At 41.5% G+C, this 22,446-nt stretch overlaps 1 protein-coding gene across 1 annotated transcript in view; it reads right to left on the bottom strand.

Moving 5' to 3' along the window:
• Positions 1–737: 737 nt before the first annotated feature.
• Positions 738–22,446, bottom strand: part of BCAS3 (breast carcinoma amplified sequence 3) — a gene marked incomplete at its 3' end in the record, with an annotated part of 101,478 nt that continues 79,769 nt past the window's right edge. The window contains exons 13-14 of the mRNA XM_009870305.1: positions 10,955–11,088; positions 738–1,002 (exon numbers count right to left, since the gene is read on the bottom strand). Of these exons, the coding sequence (XP_009868607.1) occupies positions 738–1,002; positions 10,955–11,088 (399 nt within the window). The remainder of the gene's footprint in view (positions 1,003–10,954; positions 11,089–22,446) is intronic.

The raw sequence follows: 22,446 nt of genomic DNA, 5'->3' as shown, positions 1-22,446 counted from the left end.
AGAGGGACTGTTCCTGGCCATTTTTAATACCCTCGGCCTGGTAAAGAGTGGCTGGCTGCCCCAGACTGCTATTTCAACTTTCACTTCAAAGGAAGCTGTGACCTAACAGAAAGGAGGAGTAAGGATGGAGTGAGTCCTGAAGCTAAACAAAGCAGCTTCCAATACAGATCTCATTAAAGAGAAGGGCCAAAAGAATAGCAACGGTAACACTGAAGAACCTGGGACAATGACGATTTTTCAAACCTAAACACCCCAAAACTTTCAGCTGAGAGTGGAAATGATTAACACATCTGTGACGGCACAGTTTACTTAAGTAGTTGCAAAACCAGAATTATCTTTCCAAAGTATTTATACGTTAGCTCATTCCTACAGTATCTGCATATACTACATATTTTCGCACAAGACTTGCAGCACCTTATTTTATGAAACTCTCTGTTTAGTGGCACAAACTGTGTGGGCAAACAGAATGAACCTAATCAATTCTTGCAATCTCCAGTAAGATCAATGTTCCTGTTGTTCAGGCTGGTAGCAAATACTCCTGAAACATCAAGCTGGAAGACCATGAAGATCCTTAGGTCAGCATCTCCAAAGGTATCTTCGAGTTAGGCAGCTACACAGCAGGTACTGAAGCATCTTAGAGGACATTGGCATTAATGACCCAAGGGGAAAGGTTTCTCGACAATATAAGGAGGAGAAGAAAAAAAAAAGAAAAAAAAATAAAACCCAAAAGGACTTACCATGGAGCGGTGAGCCAGACGGGCTACTCGACAAGCCTGGAACAGGGCTACAGCGTCCTCCTTGCTTAGATGTCAGCTCTTGCTCGATCTCTTCCAAGCCTGCGCTCTTCTGGAATCGGCTCATGCGATTTACCACCCGGGGAGACATGTGTGTTCGGACGCAGGGCTGGCCACCGTAAGGATTGATTGGAAAAACATGGGACGTGCCACGAAGAGTGCTGACCACAACCCAACGACAGTCATGGCTGAAGGAGATATCCTGTACCTAGAAAACAGAGCAGTGAAATGGGAACGTAGTCACCAATGTACACACGTGTAACAAAGGGAATAGACTCTGACGTTTTAAACAAGCACAAATCTGAATTGGAATTGTGGATAAAATCCCCTAGGTTTAGGCAATAACTTGAAATTTTGCATACATCTCAATGAGCTTAGTATTCAGTAAATACTCAGCACATCTATAAGCTGCAGAATAACACCCAGTTCTAACTTTCGTGTACTTCTCAAAACAGTCTGAGATTTTTCTTTTCAACAGGCCTGAACTTAGAAAAACAAAACATGCTGCAAAGTACTACAGAAAGCCACAAGCGCTCGGTGTAATTTTCAAATGGAATTTAGTTCTAAAAGGGGTTGGGGAAATAATTCCAATTACATGTTTTGTTATTTGCTTGTTTACTTAAATTTTTAGAGATTACCCAGAAAGAGGAAAAGGGAGGGATGAGAAGAAGAGAAAGATCTCACCACTGGGCCTGATTTTGACAAATACTGGCACTCCAAACTGTATTTTAAGGCAACAGAAATACCATGTCCTACATAACTTAAACCAAAAATCAGCAGCCAGAGTTTTCAAAAGCCATCTATAATAGTCGCTAACTCAGCTACTACCAGGAGAACAACCATCCACCCAGGTATCCCCAGACCTATGCTCTTTTTTGGATTTAAAATTTTGTCAAAAAGAAACTGAACAACCTGAGCAGTTTCACCATATAAACCCACTCCATTTTACACATAACAAACTTTATTAATCAGCTAGTAAGGTCCCAGAAAAGACCCCAGTTAGGTTTCATCCTACACACACGAGTACTCACCTGTCACTTGAGAAACACAAGTCTTACTTTAGCTAAAAATGGTCAGTCTTGAAGCAAATATAAAAATACAGTTAAATACTTCCCACTATAGTTACTCCTTGCATCGATCTCAGACATGAAGTCCAGAAGGATTTAATTATCTTTTAAGTGTACTTTACACAACGCTTTGATGGAAAGCAAATTCTTGTCCCTGAAGGAATGCTTTAAAAGAGAGATTAAAGTTTGTTCCCAACTCCATACTGGCAGACAACTCAAGAAAACAAGTAGTCTAGGTTAAAATGATTTATCATAGAAAAAAAAATCTAAACCAATTCCTCCAAAACTGTTTTTAAAGGTAAAAGCTGTGTAAAAGGACCCACGTATGCAAGTGGGATTTAACACAGCAAACAAACATATAGACAGAGGATTAGTTTTCATTATATTATTAAACAGCATAAACTAAATAAAATTCTTTAAGATTTCACTGAAGCCAGTTTTACAATACACTAGGTACTCAAATTGGAGTAAACACTGATAAAATCTTGACAAATATTCCAGAAATGCACTCCAGCTATTCCAGACAAAAGCAGCAAGTATTCATCAAAGTGCACGCTTCCAACTGAGCCCTGAAGCCTTTGAGATAAAAAAAAAAAGGATTTCAAGTCTCGTGACTCGTGACAAGATATTTGCCTGACAGACTTGTCACGACACAAAATGCTTCATCAGCATTACAGAGATAAACTGAAAACCAGCGCTATGCACCTGCTCGTTTTGATTATAGTGACATACCCAAATGATTTCCTAATGATACAGCTCAACATCTCTTCAAAACCTGACAGGTTTTGCACTTTCAGCAGTTCTGGTATTAACGGACATAAAGTCGCAGCACTTAAGAGCTCCTTGTTTGCCTACAAAGTGTTTCGCCTTAATAGATTGCTCGAAAAGGATTAGAGACCTCCACAGGGATTAACGAGAGCCAAAAAAAGAATCCCCAAGAGAGCCAAAAAAAAATCCCCAAAGCCGTGGAGTCGGAGGAAAAGTATGGCACCAAGAGTATTGAAATAGTGGCTGCGTAAAGAGGCGAATTCTACTGGTCAAAATCAGTCATATGAACCGCACCTAGATTGCCCTTCTCGGTCACAACAGAAAGATCACCAATATAATAAAGTCATCCAGGCTTCTGGAATATGTTTCCTATTCTACCAAAGGCCTTTTTTTTATTTATTACTTTCTAATAACACAAACACCAGCCATGTTTGTCATTAGAATAATAGAATCCTAGAATGGCCTAGGCTGGAAGGGACCTTAGAGATCATTTTAATCCAGCCTCCCTGCCGCCAGGGACACCACCTCTCAACTAGATCAGACAACTCATGGGGACCGAACGGGAATCGAACCCGCGACCTTGGCGTGGTTAGCACTACGCTCAACTGACTGAGCTAACCGGCCTCCTATTAGAAGTGACCCCTCTGAGCACATCATCGTCTCCCAAATATCTGGTATTCCATTTAGATCCAGCTTTAAATTCCCCTCCTGATCTCCAAAACCATCTATCTGTCCCGGGCTCGAGAAAACACCTTCTCCCTTCCTTCCCTCTCGCTGTTCTGCTCTCTCACTCTCTACCTCCCACAGAAGCCTTTTCTGCCCTGTTCTGCAGTTCCCTTCCAGAAGAGCGCTCTCCCCTGACACCCAACGAGCTCGGAGGGACTTCACAGATCTCCCCGCGAACGTGTAACAGACATGTGTACGTTTCTATGCGAACACTCCGTTTTCGGTGCGCATCCTCAGGATTAGGTTGTTTTAAAAACACATCCAACAGCGCCGACATAGGACAACATGAGCCAAGAAACGAGGAAACAAACATTACAGGATGTTTTTTTTCTCAGTGTAAACATTATACAGAAAGAAGTATTCCTGATCTTCAGGAAGAAAGTTTGGAACAGCGTAATCCAAAACGTTCTCTTTAAAATAACAATCACAAATACTCGCTGCAGTTGGAGTGGGCATCATGGCCATCATGACTTACAATACGACTGAAACCACGAAGGCAGAGAACAAGAGAGTTTTTTTACGATTCAGTATTAAAGAGAAAAAAAAGTATTGATAGATAAGTGTAAAATGAATTAAGATTTATAGGAAAGCAGCTATGAACCCTGGCTCAGCCGTGACAAAAGTATTTTGGAAGCTGCCGTTACACATGCAGCAACTCAATGTACCTCCTACCAGTCTCAGAAACGGCCTCATTCGCCTTTCCCAGATTGCCGATGAGGAGCTGTGCCACAGACAGCTCAAGAAGCTAATTCAGAGAGTATTTCCAGTTCCATACCCGGGCATGAATTAAATGTGCCCGTATCAAATCAGCACAAATCCATCTGTGCAATGCAAAGGAGCCCATAACTGAGAACGCTCATCACAGCGGCGTCAGAAATGACTTCAAAAAATCAGCTTTGTGTGTCCATGAAAAAAAACCAACCAACATAAATTATCACTTCGGGCTTGCTGTTCTGCACCACGCTGTTACACTGCACAGAGATCTTGACTGCTTACAGTATAAACAAACTGCACAGTGGCCCATTAGTGGTTTTCAAGTTTATGCTAAGCGTTGCAATTTATTGCTGTCCTTTAGGTTAATGTACTATTATTTCATGTATTTATAACATATTTCTGGATTTGTTGCTAATTATGATGTAATGTTTAGATACCAAAGATCAATCAAGACCCCATAGTGTTTACAGATGTATGTTAATAAAGTACAAAGTACACTACATCTCTCACGATGCAAAGTTTATTCTATAGCTCAAGGTCAACATCAGATTTTATACTTGGGTCCATATTTCAAAATTTTATCTATCCTCATCTGTCTGGGCTAGTAAAGAGAATTATAGACCTGAGATTTTGCTTAGCTCAGGAATCCTTAAGATATTTTAAACTGCAACACTAAATAGTTTGGTGAGAACATCAGTGCTTTACCACCACTTCTTTTTCGTAGTTTGTGAGCAGTCGGGTTCTTTAAACTTTGAGCTACATTTCTTGCCTATCACGAAGTCTCAGTGAAACCCCAGGACACTTCTGGGTCCTCTTTAGAAACACCAAAGCATTTTCTGGCCCACACTTACAAGAAGCACAGAATGCTGTAAGGATAACAGCGCGCTTCTTCCAGTTCGCCCATGTCTAAACCAGGTGTTGTGTGACTCCGGTCATACAGGAGGTCTGCAAGAAATTCTGTCCATCTTTTACAGACTACTCAGCGTGCTCCATGAATCCTCAACGGTACTTGTCAATCCCAGAAGGGTTTCTGGCTGCCCAGACATGGTGCATTTCTTATATAAGTGCCTACTACTGACTCTTCTCTGTATTAATATGATAACTTAGTCGAAAAAAAAAATCAGTACCCTCACAAAATTATCCATACTGTTTTCAGAATCAGGGACAATACACCTATTTCCTATCAGCCAGAATGACTCTTTCAATGATTCTGGCAGGCGTTAGCATGACTTGGAAAGAAATCCTGCAGGGCTTCTATGGAAAGGAAATAACAGCCTGAGCAAGGTTTTCTTAACAGGTGCTTCCATCGAAGCATTCCCTTCTAACCTCCACAGCTTTTTTCAGTCAACTACTTTTTCAGTTCAATTACTCCTCTCCTATGCTTCTTTTCCACCTCCACTATCCTATTTCCCTGTGTTTCAAACACTACGGTGCAAAATCCTCCAGAAAACGGAATGAAAACGTAGCCCTGTGTTCAGAGTCTGACCTGAGTGAGACAGTAATTTAACATTTGAAGTCACATGAGGACATGTCATGTGTCAACAGCTCCACTGAAGATCAGCTTTCAAGACTGCACAGATCAAAAAATTATTTCTGATATTCTGAAAATCTGGAGGAAATAATCTGAAGCGAAGGCTTCAAGGCTGACACACATTCATTTATTTTATGCAATGGAAATATCTTATGAGTTTTTGCTATAATTTCTTTCTTATTCCCGCAGCTTCTCCACATTTAAACACAATGTTGATAAGAATATATTCACAAAATAGATTAAGAAAAAATAATTTGAGCCATAACTGCAAGAAAACAAAACAGAAGTAAGGGCAGCACATCGAAAACTTATTTTAAAAGCCGGTGATTAAAACGGGATAGTGGGAGAAGGGCTGATTACACAAGCCCTCCCATGGGACAGGCAGTGACCTTGTTTACCACCACTCCTGGGAATGACCGACAGCCCACAGGCAGCCCCTGTATTTCAGGGCTTCTCGAAGTTAACACTACCCTAACTTGCCGCACGATGCTCAGATGCAGACTGGCACTTCTTGTCTTAGAGAGGACAAGGAGCTTCACTGGGTGTCTCCCAGCCAAATCCACTCCCGAGGAGTGTGCAGAATTCAACAGCTCACAACACAGAACCACGTCTTTTCATAGTGATTACAAGAAACAACTGTTAAAATGCATTTAGATCTTCAAAGGACTCTTTTTTTTTCCCTAATGCTCCATTTTCAGTTGTGGTGAGTCACGTCAGAAACAACCTTTATTTTCTTGTGCGTTTTGCTGCATTCAACTAAACTTCACGGGTGAAGTGAAACAAAAAGCAGGACTAGCGTTACTGCAACAGGAACTTAACCCAGTTTCACACAAACTATGCAAAGTCACAGAGAAAACATACGATTATTTGAAGGACATGACTTAAGTATTTAATTACGCTGTGCAGGGAGATGGCAGAAATAAAACCCCAGAATCATTAAGCAATGAGGAAGAGCAGCAGTACTGAGGAGGCAAGGGTCGAAATAAATTAGAAAACTGGTCTGTATTTGAATGGTTTTGGTTGAAAAAATTAAGGAAATGATGTAGCAACAAACACAAATGAAAAAATAATAAAATCACGGACTACATAATATGATTTATCAGACCCACACAGACCCAACTCTGGCTCCTCGAGTTGTCAAAACTGATTTCAGTTTCATAGAAAAACAACGTCAGACATTCATGTAGGGTCCTTCAGCCAGAGAAGCTGCTCTCTATTAATAACTGAAATTGCAAACACCACTCTGCTTGGAGCTCTAATCTTCAAAATGGTTACGCTCCTTCTAATTGCAGCAGTTTCTTACTGTCTGCTGTCATCAAAGACTGACCAGCTTCCCTAAATCAACCTTTATTATTTCAAGGCTGTCCCCAGATTCCTCTCAGAAACAAAGGGCAAAAGATGGGAAGAAATTTCTATTAAGCATGGAGGTTTACATCAAATGTTTGTAAATTATTCCAACGTTTCACTACCTGGGCAAGGTACATGACCCAACCCTGAACAGCCTCTCTGAAACCACGGCACAAAAACATTTGCACTCCCTACAAAAGCGTAAAATGGCACATGTTCTGTGGCAGCCCGCGCTGGAATGTTTTATCGTTCCCCGTGTTTACCCACACTGACTGAAGTCACTCACAACAGCGGCTCAAGAGTCTGAATAACAGAAGTCTGACAGCGTAAAAGATTACAGAGGACCCTGGCCACCAGCCCACTGATGCTATCATTACGTTTATTTGTTCTAGGTTGAGATAATACTGTTTTCAGGGATATTTTTTTTTTCTGTTTACAATTCCAGATCAAAGAGAAAGGATCATCAGGTGACAGCCTCACTTTCATCTGCAAGTAAATGAGCTTCCTCCATTCAGAACATGCCATACCTTTACTAAAAACCTCCCAAAATGCTCTTGGGTAAAAATATGAGTGTTGATTTACAATGCAAGAGCTGTAGGACAAGAAAATGTATCCTTAACCAGAATGTGCACCACAGGCACATTCACATTCTTCCCGTTTACAGCTGAATTGGGCAAGTGTGGATTCTTGGAGAGCTTCGGTTCTCTCTCTGGGACAGTTAAATACAACCAGCACTTGCAGTGAACCTTCACGAGGTAACACAGTGCATCAAGCATGCTGGTTTTGTTCTCTTAAGCAAAGTAAAAAATTAAAAATGAAAAAGTTCTAAAACGTAAGTGGCACTTAATGTGACCGAAACAGTGACTTCTATCTTTATTTGCAGAAAAGAACTTTGCCTGTTGTGACCCTGGGCCTCTCATCACTCAAATCAATGAAGTATCTGAGCACTTGACATTCTTTCATGGTCACTGCCCTCCCAATTTCCTTATGAGACAGAGGTCCTCTTTCTGTCTTACCCCCTACAGATGTCTTTCCAAGCAGCCTCTGCATTTCAGAAATGGTCAGGAAAAGGTAGAAACAGTCTTTTAGACTGAAATTTCTCAGCTCTGCAGAAAGCCTGAATTTGGTTTAGAATTTGGAAAAATAAATGCAAGATGGAGGATATATTCTTTAGTTTCAGTAAGTCAAAGTAACGGTACAGCTCATAGCTGTGACTCAGCAGAAGGACATGTGGGTGACTTTAAGACACTGCTTGATTGCAGCAGATCAATGAGAAAACACCATTATTAAATCACAACACTCGCTTCTTTAATATACATCCATCCACTTGAGATGCTGCCGTACAGGAATGGCAAAGGGAACCTCCTGCCACCTTCTCTCAGGAGACAGACGCGGAATAATCAAGCTATTGCCCTGCCCTCCCACCACTGAAGACAAGGTAAAAATGGAAATTCTGCGAAAGGAGACGCTCCAAGGCTGATATTCTGAACTGGGTGAAATTACAACTCAGACAGACTGGAACACCAGTTCTTTGTCCATGAACTAAATGCTCTTATAATATCAGTAGGGAGTATTTGCAAGAAAGACATTTATTGATCGAAAAGTAAGAAAAGAGAAATCACGTGTCAGACTGTGAGAGAAGGATTCCCACACGTTTGGAAAACGCGTGGTGAAGCACTATTGGCCAGAACCTCACATACGGAGCAGATGATTTCAGTATGGGCATTACAACAGCACATCTACAAAGGGCATAATGATAACGTTTAAACAACTTATAATGGGTCCTAGCTAAACAAATTTTGACACTGATAATCACTCATGTCCATCAACACAAATTAGAACTTTTTATAGCTCCAGTACAGAAGGTGACCTTTAAGACCATTGGGCTTTATGCAATTAGCTTTAAACCAAGAGAGGGGGAAAAAAAAAAGAAAAAAAAGGCTGGTTGCTAATGTATAAATACTATTCCACCCAAGAAGGGAGGTACAGAGGCTTCCACAGTGTGTGCCTCAGAATGTCTGCACTGAGAATTTTAAACTGAACGGTCTCCAAGATTTCTGTCTAATGCTACTCACACATTAAATTCACGGAACAAAAGAACGGCATCACATACGACTCTTCGCACTAAAGAACTACAAGTGCTGTTATTCCAAAAGAAAAAGGAAAACCATCCATCAGAGTTTGTAGAAATTATAAATGATAGATGTGTATTGAGAATCACGGGTACCAATGCGATATTGTTGCTGGATGGTTTAATCATCAAGGGAGTTGTGAAATCCATCAATGCGCCTCAGACTGGCTAGAATTTTCTCTATTTTATACCATTCCAAAAGCTATACTGTTCACATCCCAAATGGAAACTATGTGGCAAACTAGGAAAAAACTTTACTATGTTGATTCTGGGAATTTTAATGCACGCTTTCACAGCGATGCTAATACTAGATCCCCCAAAACACGCATCAATAAAGGTCTATTTTCTAAATCGTGTTATGTTTGGTTTCCAGTGTATGCCTTGAAAACAAATTTATCAGCTGTAAAAAAACAGAACATCATCTTTGTTCCTAGTGACTGGAGTCTGGTGCTTTGGTTTTCAATATTGATTATAGGATATTTCCCATGTTTTGTATGGAAGTAGAACAAAAACAACTCCAAAACATTAAATGTGTTGTAGCACATGCTCAAACAGATGCCAGAGCATGTGTATACACACAGATCTCAACGCCCTTTTTATCATCTATAAAAATTATTTGTAAGTACTACAGGGAGGCTGGATTAAAATGATCTCTAAGGTCCCTTCCAGCCTAGGCTAGTCGATGATTCTACATATATTATCCCATATGGACAGTTTTTCCTAATTTCCTGTCACTTTCCAGACTGGTTATTCTTTCCTATAGTAAACCACTGCCCATAATAGTAATTACACTTTTCCAGAACGGGAGCAGAAAAGCTTTAGAGTATTTAAGCTACCAGTAATTTAAAGTCACGCAGATGGAGACATTACCAAGCACTACTGCATTAAATAAAGCTTTCAGGTGGTACTTGTTACAAAGGTAAGGCAAAAACTTACGGCAAACCGCACAACTCAGAGGAAAAAAAGAAACGTTTGCAGGAGCTACAGTCACGGTACCACAATAACCCACGCTCCCAGTGTTGGGGTCATAATCACAGCGCCCGAGGCTTCTCTCTGTCACACTAGTTTACGTCTGCCAGACTGTCACAAGTCCGTGCTTTCAGTGTGTAATTGCATCAGCAAGTGCAATACTCACTTCTTACCCTGTGGTGACATTTTTATTTATGTATTTAAAACAGGTTCTTCCACAGTTACTCAACGCTGCAGAGGTGAGGCTCTCCTGATGCCTAAAAGCATCGCAGTGAAGGATTCAGGCATAACACGCTGCACTGCTTCCATCGCAGCAAGGCAGCAGACGTGATCTCTCGCGCTTGTTTCCACTTTATCAGGCAATCAGTTTACCAAGCATTTTTTAAAATATAATTTCAGAATTTTTCATCTTATGCTAAAAGCCTCATTTAGTCCTGAGTCTTTACGAGTAGGCTTTTTCAACCAGGAAGTTAAATCTGTCTCACTGTAGTCTCCAACAGGTTCCCCCACTCTGCCAAAGCATGGATGAAAGTTAATCAGAGACGTCTGATTAACTCTTCTTTCAGCTCTTTCATTGGCTTGTACCACCAAAGTGCAGCAAACCCTGACAGTTGCTTCATGGGCACTAGACAAATGTTTAACATGTTACATGAGAAAAGGTTAAGTACAAACACAGCTAATAATCTGGGCTCTTTGGGGGTAGTGTCATAACGGAATAAATCTGACAGCACCTCATTGTAAAGGGCAAGAATTTATTATTGTCCAGGTTAAACGCTGTGCTCTTATCCTTTCTGTGGCTAGAATATAAGAAAGGCTCTTTGTGTGCTGAAACAAACACTAAAGTGCCAACATACACAAAATGTATAAGGTGTCGGGGGATTATTCTTCAGCAAATAGTTTAACTTACTTTGGCTTCAGTCTCTCCCCTGTGAAGTGTATACAAATGATGGACGGCACTTTGTGATGATGACCAAGGATGTGTCAGTATTTGAAAAACATGGAAATCATGGCCTAATGTGTCAGTAGTGACCAGCAACATCCCTGGGTAAAAAAAAGAAAAAGAAAAAAGAAACACAAAAGCACAAGAGATTAATCACTGCAAAAGAAGACTTAAGAACGTCTACCTAAAAAAGCCAGCGTGGCTTACATTTTGCTTTCTGGACACAAAAGAAAACAGTTGCAGAAAATTACTGAACAGAAAGGGATTCACTTCCTAAAAATTAATCAGAACATCAACCAAAATCACATTAACAGTATTACACCGTCAGTATTACAGCACAAATCTGTAAAAGCCAACTGAAAAATCTGGGAATATTCTAACTAAGGTTGAGAACTCGTGTGACCACTATGAAGCATTGAAGTGATTAATGTTAGAGCAAAACCCCAAAATGCTCTTCACTGGGAAAGAGCCAGTATAAAAAGATTGATGTTGCCACAACAATAATTTTTGGGAGAGATATTCTCAAAACCCAGCCAAAACAACCCAATCCTGAAGAAGCATCTTTCTTATAAATGTGTATAAGAGAAACTGCCTGATTTATTGCTTGATAGGCAGCAAATCAGAGTTGAGAGCTTTTAAGTGAAATATTAAATTAGGTACTAACTTCATTGAAAATAGGTCACTGATGGATCTACTGAAATTATTAAATTAGAAGATCAGCAGAATTACATGTGCTATTTACTTTTTTCTCCCAAGATGTGTCAGTCCCTAACCCAGTCTTTAAACACTTACAAACATATTTGAAGTCAGTTTGGCATCAAAATTCATATTTTTATACCAAAAAGTAAATACTTCTGTACATTTAAGAAAAGTATGGCATCATGGCAGAATTTAGGACTACAGAAAATAAACTTCACATTCACCTTTCTCTATACAAATATCCATATTACCACACTTAGCAAGGAAATTTGAGAAGTTTTCATCCAAGGTAATCCTCCACCATTTAATTAAGATCAGTTTAACTTAGCAGCTTAATAGCTGAAGTGCCTTCTAAATAATTTTCACAGTACCCATGCATTAAAGACAATCAGCTCTGTTGTGTTGATTCTCTGCATAAAGCACAAGTGAAATCTTTTATCCTTCAGGAAGAGAACTTAGGTCTCCGCATTTTTACACAATGTCCATTCAAAGGATAAATGATTATCTTATTTCTATCATAAAAACGCTTGCTCTCACAGCCTATTTACACACGATTCAGCTTTCCCTCCTCTGCTCACCGCTGCTAATCATGCACACACAAGTCTGAAAGCTCTCACTTTGAAAATTTTAGAATTAAACTGGGGGGGGAAAAGTCCTTTTGTGTACTGAGCAGCGTAAAGTTTAATCAACTTTTTGATTGAAGCACCGTTCCAACATCTCTGGATGGATATCCTGAGAGTCCTCCCTCCACGGCAGTCCTGGAATCCCCCTTCCCGTAAGCCCAAATAGAAAAATTTCAGCAGCCAAAGTCTTGGCCTTCTGGGCATGGTGTCACTGCCCGGCACCTCCCCTCCTCCTTCGAGGCCGAAGCAGCTCTGTGAGCACACGTGGCGGCCCTGAAACCTCCAAAGAGGCTCACGCAGCATCGTCACAGAATTCCTGTGAGCACCAACAGGCGGATGCCTCGCTTTCTCCTCACTGCAGCTCGCACAAACTAACGATCAGGAAGGTAAACAAATCCTTCCAAGGTTTCGAGGCCCACCAGTAGGAAGGTACAAAATTGAATAGCAACGCAATTGCGTTTAGAGACAAAATTGCCCACAAATTCCCGTCTCAGCTTGACCACGGGCGGTGGCAGGGCTTGGCCAGAGCGCGAGGCCACCCACCCTGCACACATCCATTTCCTCGAAATCCCACCAATGCAAAATCTTACATCTGACCTCAGCAAGATTCCCTCCAGTAGACATACTTTTACCGTTACAGGCTGTTACTCCGATCCCGAGTGTTAGAAATGAAAGAGAGTTTGTTATGGAGCTCAGAAATCCGTGAGTGCATTTGGGTATTACATTTGGGCGGTAAGGCATGCGAGCTGAGGTTGGTCTGGATGTTAATGTTGGCTTAACTGGCAATTTCCTTGATTTGTAGTGACTGTGTTGATAGGAAATACAGCTACAGTTGCTCAAGTGCAAGCCAGCCAAGTCTTTAGTGTGGGATTATGCACACCATTTGCATTAATTCTGTTCTGAAACATCACAGAATACACTTCCCTTCTAGTGAAGTGTGCGGTCCTCAATAATATATAGCACTTCCAGGGGAGAAACCTGGAAGCAAGTAGGGGTTTGTGTGCTAGAGTTAGGCTGCCGCTATTACTGGAGTAAGCATATTCCAAAAGATCTAATTTAACACAGTAAGGATTTATTTTCTATATTCCCATGTTTGCCTCTCCTCATGCATTAGATAGCGTTATATAGAAGCCGAGTGTGCGTCTAGTCTTTTTGAGTTTTCTCTTATTCCAGATGGAAAGGACTTTTGGAGAAGGAGAAGCTGGAAGAGTTGAATATAGAAGGCTTCTCTCAGCAGTGAACAGACGGTCTCAGCAAACCTAGATGTTATTTTACTTCCCCCAAAGTGCTAGAAGTGTTTTATAAATACAAACGCAGAGCTGAGTGCGCCCAGCGATCTGAGCACAGCATTCTTCACGTGTATCCCATCACATGGCACAGCGCAATGAAGATCGTAAAAAAAAAACTTCCAACGAGCCAAAAATCTGTCTGGAAGCTGGAGACAGAAAGCTGCGTAATAATCGTGAGCCAGTGAAAACACAGGAATTACCATACTGTGTTATCTATCAAATCTATGGGTTGTTTAGCTAACCGGTATCTCGTTTCCAACATTGGTGAAAAACGCCGGTGTCTGTGGACGGTGCGATAAACTCCGCAACACACAGACATGATACAATTTCACCCTTCTCCTCACCAAGATTTTATTTTTTTTTCTTTCCAAGTCTGTAATCTCTGTTTAACCCGAGCAGGGCATTGCTGGAGACCTCAGTTGGGTCCATCCGTGACAGAGCGCATCACGCAAATCCACAGAGCGTTTGATGTTACCTGGTTGTTCTTTTGGTGGAGCACACGGGGACGGAACTAAGGCAGCCGTGCAATGTGCCTGTCTCTGCAGCTCTGATCAGTTCCAGATGATGCACGGAGTTCTTGGGTCCACATTAAAGTGCACTGCCTTCAGGTTTTGGGGGTTTGGGGGGTTTTTTGGGGGGGATCGGGTTAGTCATCAGTTAATTTTTTTTTTCTGGTTTTGCTAACTTGAAGGAATACAGAGGTGAAAGATAAGACATCTGTGAGTGGAAAGGAATCAACTTAAAACCAGAAAGATGGGTGGTATCTGATCTGGCCGTTTTGCATAGCTAACCTACAGTCCTGCTGCCTGTCACCGTTTGGAATAAATGCATTTTATTAGATAAAAACCGAGGGAAAACAGGCCCTTTGCTTATATTAGCGCCTATTTTTCAGTAAATTAAAGGAGGACCTTTCATACTCACATTTGCATTTGAAATGCAAACACATACTTGCAGAACTTGTATCAACACAGAAGTCCCAAGCACAACACCACAGATGTGAAAGAATGTGTATTTATAAAACAGCGCTTTTAAATATCTTTCTTACTACTGTTATTCGAACAATAAATCAGGGATGTTTTACAACGTCTGACTCAGGTTTTGGTGCGGTATTTTCCAGCTCTCATTTCTTCACGCTGAACAACGCTGGGTTTCAATTATTACAGCTCAGCCATTTCGTTTCTCTCTCCATCTCCCCGGCAGAAATCCCTCCCCAGCAGAGAAACCTGAACTCCAATCTCGGTCATTATCTCACTTTCACTTTGAAGCACAGGAAACATCAACTCGCCTTTTGAAAAGGCCTTGGGACGCTCTACCCTCCTCAAAAAAAAAGTTGTTTAGATGGAAATATTGGTTAAAGTTGTCACAAGTTCAGTCCAAAATGTTTTCTCTTGTGATGTACTTGATGTACAAATCATCACAGATGAAAAGTGAATAATTCTCAAGGATTTCCTGCTTATTTTTCAAACTGGCATTAATCCCTGTTTAACAGATAACATCTGAAATCAATTGAAAGCCTTGCATACACAGAACTCAGTGGAAATTTATGTGTAAAGCAGATATTACTTAGTATGCATCACTGCAAAAAAAAAATCTGATTTTGCTTATCCATAATAGGAGGGGTGCAGCTAGGTTAAATTAATGATTGTTTTACTGTGTGGTTATTCAAGTCCACAGAGATGATTAAAATTCAGTTTACAAGGAACAGATATCCTAGACGGAAAAACAAAACGAGACACCACCAAAGCCTTGTTTTACCTGACAGATACACTTGTCCTAACATACAGCTCCCGACTTTTCACACGTTCTGTTTGGGCAACAGTGAGCTCCTTTCAGGACAGAACCATTAAAAAAACACCGAGAATATATGCATAAAAGGAAAAACGAGTACAGATGTAGACTGTGGGTTAAGAGCTATTTATGCAGTATCAGAAGACTAAACCAGACTCTGGCCTGGCCATAAACTAAAAAAGCCCACGCCCTAAATGAGGTGCCAAGCCACAAAAAGCATTTGCGTCAACTGGGAATACAAGGAAAAGAAGGACTTCTAATTATAGGGCCTGGAAGCGGAAGCCCCGAGCGATTAGGAGTTGAGGCGCTGCTGTATGTTTATCTGGGAGCTTCCTCTCGCTCGCTCGCAGCCCGCGTTTGATAGATGAGGCTTGGCCGAAAGGCTGGGATTGAAGTTGCTGATGGTACAGAGAGTTCTCCGCGAGCCGGAGGAGACCGAGGCTGAATACTAGGGCTTCTGTGGCCTTGTAGGAACATAACTCTTTTCAGCTAGGCGTCAGCTGGTTAGCCCGAACGGCCAAATTAGAGAGCAGCAAATCTCGGTTGGGTACTCGCTATAAAATCGAGGAAACTTGAGCAGCCGAAGCATCTCCACCACATCCTATTTATAACACCTCCCTAATTGCACAGTCGTTTGTTAGACGCATACAAATGAGGTACACACAATTTCACCTTGGGCTTCGGTTTCACAAGTAACTTGACTTTAAATAACGCCATCTTTCAGAGGCGCAGCGGATTTTTTCCGCCCTCCAAAACAATGTCATTCTGTAATTACACACAGAAGAACTCAACACATTCAAGCTGCGTTGGACTGGCTTTAAAAACGCCGAGGGCACGATGTTTGGAAAGCAGGCATACATCTGCACGGAGGAAACACACATTCATGGATGTCCTTTGTTCAGGAATGCAGCTCTTGCATTTCCACGCACGCAGAGCCACAGAGAAACCCGCGCAGGCGCTGCGCAAACACGTCCTTCACACCAGCAGCGACTGAGCGACTCACGTTGGTTTTTAAAGTTGAGCACAGATGCCCCGCAACGTTAACACCGTAGGTTTTCAAGCGACGTGCTGACCTACAGCTGCTCCAGAGCGAGTCCCTGCGTGTTTCACTCAGCGTTCCCATCTCCCGCCCGCTCGCTTGTGCAGATTTCCCTTCCCCGGGCACAAGCAGTCCCGTACGGATCTTGTTAAGGTGTGATGAAGTTTATATGGTCCATGGTTTTACAAAACGTATGACCTGACCTGTGAAGAGCAGCTTTATTTACATGCACTTAACTCCTCTCTGAGGCTGATGCTCACCAAAATACAGACAAATATTAGTGCTGCTCAGCCCATGTATACTTCCCAGTGTAACACATACGCCACAGTTACAAAATTTGGCCTTGGAAGAACTTAACTAAACAAGGAAAATTTGATTTTAACAAAATTCACCACAGAATAAACACGAGTACATAAAGACATCCAAAATATTGAAAAATAAATTAAAAAACCCCCACCCAGGTAGTCAAAAGAGAAGGAAAAATAAAGAATGGTGAATAAATAATTAGCTATGGCTGTACTCTGGAGATCTCTATACACTGCATCACACTTGGGACAATTACTTATTTAATCTGAATATTTGGAACTCAGGGTGGATGTACGGCAACTGTCAGACATTTACCATGTCCAACAGATGGCTCAGGGGTGTGCTTTAAATCCTAAAAAGCTATTCACCCATTTCAAACACCAACTGGCTACAGCTGATGGGCCAATAACTACTAAAACTTGATCGGGATGGGTTTCTCCCTCCCCAACCTCAAGGGCGCACATTTTTACTGCCGAGACGTATTATCTTGTTTTTCTCTTTTTGGAATAACAATCAGGTGAATGTGCCAGAGAGAGGGCAAAATCGATTTCCATCGATGTCAACCTGGCCCATCTCCATAAGGAGACAATTTGTTTGTTGTCAGCCACAGCGTACTTGGGGTTAAAACAGACCAGACTTTCTTCTCCCTGTAAAGTTCTCTTATTTACACTTCTGCTGCTAAAAAATTTCCACCGCTGACACTCACCCCTCACAAACAAACCGTAACGCAAGGCCAGCAAGCTCTAGATCGTGAATTATTTCGCACCTTCTGGTCCAGCACATGGGATAGAGACAAAATCTTGGTAATTGCAACTCATCACATACGGTGCCATTACGTTAATTTTAATACATTTGTCTTCACAGGCAAAATAAACAAAAAAAACCACAAAGAATTATTCTGTCATTAAGCAACTACAGCTCATTTTGCTCTAGATGACAGGTCCAGGGAGGTGATGTTCCAGAAGGAGATTGATCTTGCAAACTTGAGAAGAAAGTTGCAGGCACTACCCAAGTCCAAGCACAGAGAAGGCTGCAGCGACACCAGGACTGCAATAAATCAGTTTATACAGTACTTGCCACTGTAAAAGAGATCTCCAAACCTTAACTAATCTACATGCTTAATGAAAGACTGATCGTATATACCTCAGGTAGGAAAAACTAAAATAAAACAACTGTTAGTCTGTGAAATACTCTCAACACTTCCCAACAAGCAAATACGATGTTTTTTCTGCCCACTTGCTCTGATCAATGGGAGAGACTTCTGCAGAGACATTCCAATTTAAATCTCTTTAACTATTAACTCGAGGCCACCATCACATTTCAATATAGAACATTTAAATAATCAGAGGAATTTCAGGTCTGTTTAAGGTGCAGTCAGGCATCCAAAGGGGTATACAGTTTAATCTGTTTTACTGCTGGTCCAACATTAATTTTCTCGTTATTAATGGATGGAAAAGCTCTTTTGTAGCCAAAGAAGCGTAATTATTTAAAATTTTAGATGTGTTGCACTTCACAGCTCTCAGCTGCTAAGCAGGCAGGAGCAACACTTCTGGAAAGCAGATCATTTATTTACCACATTGAAAAGGAAAACCCCAGATATTTATGAAAGAGCACCATTTTTTAACTATTTGCTAATTATTTTATTTGAAAAGTTTCTCTCTTTGACTTTAAAGTTACCATAATTAAAGAACAACAAAATCGAAGTACAGAAGTGAACTGAATTTGACATGTCACTTCCAGCTTTCGGCAACGGATTAAGAATCAGGGATCCTATGCAATCCCATTGTCTGGCACTGAGTCACTGCATGACCTTGAGTGACAGCTTCTCAGTCCTTCAGTGGTCCTAAACTTAGTTTTCAACCCCTAATGTTAAAAGTTTGAAGGTCCTACAGTTCAATGTACCCTTCTTTTTAACCTGTCCTCTTCTAATAAACTGAAGTCGTACCCATAGCTTTGATTTCTGCCGTTCTTTTCTACACTGGTTGCAAAATACTCCTCGATCCCCTCTCCGTTGCAGTGCTGGAATTACGCCACCATTCATTCAGTCACTGGCTTGAAAAGTCTCCCTCTTCTTGTTCACGAGATCTCCCTTCCTGCCCTCTTTACCTATTTTTTTTGAATCTTTACCACCTTGCCCGTAACACTGTAATACTCAAGTCCTACAGCTTTCCTGCCTTAGGTAGAAGCTATCTTGGTCCAAGAATACATCCCATTCCGGACTTGCAAGGTAGCTGCGTGAATTTTTGCTCCGCAAATATATGTGAAGCAGCACGTACATATGTTTATTAAAATGTACTCCCCCATCCCGCCAATTCAAATGTCATTGCTACTGCCAAACTGAAGGTGTACTTAGCTACAGTTGCAGTAACGTTCTACTTAATTACTGTATTTTCAGTTGGGTTTTAAAGGCTTATGCTGAAAAATATTGTGTCTGTTGCTCCATGTAAAATGGCAAGAAGCTGTGTCAGAATCCGGTAGCTGGCAAACACTTCTATGGCTACATTTAAGACGTGTAGAGAAAAGCCTTTATTGAAAAACGTGGTCCCAAGAGTAGCCCACCGCTATGCTTTTGTAACAAAATGTCCTTTTCAGAGGCTGTAAGTCTAGTTACTTGCCTTAACAAATTGGCAATTGAAGTACAACCTCTAAAAAATTCAAATACAGGGTAATTCTCATCTTTCCTGGCTACCCACAGCCACCTACTGGGTTTTTTGTAGATGCAGTTCTTGGCAGCGAAGTCTTCCCTCCCCAGCCTCAGAAATGAGGCACAAACCTTACAGAAACAGGAATAAGTAAGATTTAAACAGACTTCTAAAAGATGTGCAAACTCTCACCCTTAACCCGATTCCCGACGCAAACACAAGTAATGGATAAACCTGCCTGCGTGGCCCCCGTAACAATGGTAAGAGTGAAGAAATGACAGTCAGCTGTGGCTAGTGCTATAGTCCAGGTCCAGACTGCCTAGTCCCAGCCCGACAGGGAAACTAAATATCTGGAACTGGGAGGTCTTAGTCACATGTTACTGACTTGTACCAGCTCCTTGGGAAATCTTGGCAGGACCGATGTTAAAGCCCCACATGGAGAACGGGATGGCCAGCTCAGGTTCTGCCAGTGAGCACCTTGAAAAAGAGGAACAAGGCCCTAAGGACAATTTCCCGTTCTGCCTGCTGCAGGAGCTCAGCCTGACTTCCAAAACGATTCCCTACATTTGCGTAACTTGAGGCTTCTCTACAAGGTGGAACTGCAGAGGAATCATAGAATCATAGAATGGCCTAGGCTGGAAGGGACCTTAGAGATCATCTCGTCCAACCTCCCTGTTTTGGGCAGGGATGCCACCTCTCGACTAGACCTGGCAACCCATGGGGACTGAGTGGGAAGAGCAGCACTGCAGCTCACGGTGGAGACAGACAGATGTTCTGGCATCCTCCAAAACCAAACTCAGTATTTCAGTATCGAGACTCTCAGATTTAGTGAACTTATCTAAAAGTCGGGGCCAGTTTCTCTACACTCTATCTAGAAATTGTGAAAATTACTTATATGTGTGTTTTCACGTCCCACTTATTCCAACATCTGCATCCTTAAGACCTTGTGACCAAAGAGCATTGCAGTGATCAGCTTGCAAACTATCCTTCTGTGTAAAGGTTAAAAACAACAGATAAGTATGTGGAGGTCTCATTTGTATGGTTTATCATCGGCAAAGGATAGCCTGGTTCTGTTTCTCAGGATAAGCCAGAAGTTGTTCTTTCCTTGTGTAAGACTATCCCCATTCAACAGCACAGAATAATACATAAAATCAAAGGAAATACAGCCACGTGATTAATCGCCACAGCGAACGGTGCCAGCTTTAAGAACAAAAATTAACTGTCTCGGATTTCTATAAGGGCTGCGAAGTGAGTATCTCAGCAACCTGGCAGAAACACAGCACACTGCCTGGAAAAACGCTACCAGAGTTCAACTGGAGGCGGGGGATTTTACTTCAGAGACCGAGGTTATTCACCCTAACACCCACTTACAGAACTGCTGCACGAATCCAGCAGCCAGAAAGCGTGGAGGTTTCTCAGTTCCAGAAAGCACCGCCACTGACTCCACCACACCTCCAGCCGAGACAGCTTCCGCCACCGAAACGCATCCGTCGGCTGCAACGGGCAACAATCAGCACTTTGCCGAGTTCTCGTCGGAAATCCTCCCTCTGCAGCGCCACACACGGCGCGTACAACACAAGCAGGCTGTAATTTCCCTCCTTCTGACGAAGTCGGCGTCGTGAAAAGAAAAAGAGAAAGCATCGCACGCAGAGCACGCGCTGCCTCGTGCACCCCGGCAGCAGCCGTCGCCACTGCGATCGCTGTTAAAATGGGATCCTGCTCGGCAGGGAAAGCGAGGGATATAAAACGTTCCTCCCTCTGCAGCTAGGGAGGATCTAGCCCTTCCTCCCCTCTACAGGGAGAGGAGAAAGAAACTTATTGACCCACACACTAGATAATGAACAGACTATCCATTAACTAGTGAATTGCATGGAATGAAATTATATTAGAGACAATAAAACGAATGTGACTTTAAAGCGTTCATTAGAACTGTCACCGACCATCTAAAATCTAACCCATAAGCCTCAGCTATCACTTATGTACCATACAAAAAGCTTGCCCAAACCCCACGGTTAGTCTGCGCAATGACCAATATTTTGACGTACAATAAATTTGGATTTAATTGGAATACCTACAATTGCTTATAAAAACTTTTCAATAAAAAATTGAGTGTTGGAGAACATGTAGGTGTCAGTGACAAAACCCTCCTCAACTAGAAAGCGCTTTCTTAGGCAACACACAGAAGTTTTGCAATCACAAAATACCTGACTGTATCAGTATCTTCATCATATTTATTGAAATCAAAATCTCAAACATGGGAAGTAAAAATTGTGATTTATTAGTCACGCCTTGATACACAATTCAACTTCCCTTTCTCTTTCAGTATCTCTAGAAAAGGGCAGTCGTTGGGTAAAACACACATTTATATGTTGTGTTAACTCTAGTCCAACCAATAACACGAGTTAACCTAAAAAAGAGTATTCATCCTTATGCTTCATATTTCTATAAATCCTAGAAAATCCCCATTTTATGACTCTAAACCATATTTAATAAACAGAATACATGTGTCAGCTGCAACACTGGCTCCAAATACTGAGAAATTAAGTTTGTTTTCCAGCTAATCTCCTCCAAAACTCTGTCCAACATGAGCCACATTTTGGAGACAAAAGATACCGCTCCAGGCAACACATTTTTGCCTTTAAAAATAACAATAAAGGTACAGACAATTAAAAAAAAAGGGAGGTGGTTATTTCCAGGAATGTTGGTAACATTTGCCGAAGCAAGGTGAGCAGCTGGACTGGATTCCAAGGCTGCACCGTGTTTCCTGGCACACTTAACAGCCCAGTGGCATTTAAAGTCTTCGTATTAGGAGGAAGGTGAAGAAGGTGAAGAAATCCTGTAATTTCTGTCACCTGTATTAAATCTTTGATCGGTGCAACTTTCAAAGTCCAAATAATCTACCTTCTCTGAAATGTCGATACATTAAAAATATTCCACATTTAAATAAAAAAAAGTCTAAAAAAAATTACACTTTTAGCTTCTCTCTTCATAAAACTTCATTCAGCTTGGCATGCCTATAAAGTTTTCTGTTTTCCTAGAGGGTGGAAGGGAAACCTACAGTTTATCATTAAAT

The sequence above is a fragment of the Apaloderma vittatum genome, unplaced genomic scaffold, assembly GCF_000703405.1.
Source record: "Apaloderma vittatum isolate BGI_N311 unplaced genomic scaffold, ASM70340v1 scaffold4625, whole genome shotgun sequence".
Lineage (NCBI taxonomy): Eukaryota > Metazoa > Chordata > Aves > Trogoniformes > Trogonidae > Apaloderma > Apaloderma vittatum.
Note: the sequence above shows the minus strand (reverse complement) of the source record. Positions and strands in the feature narration are given on the sequence as shown.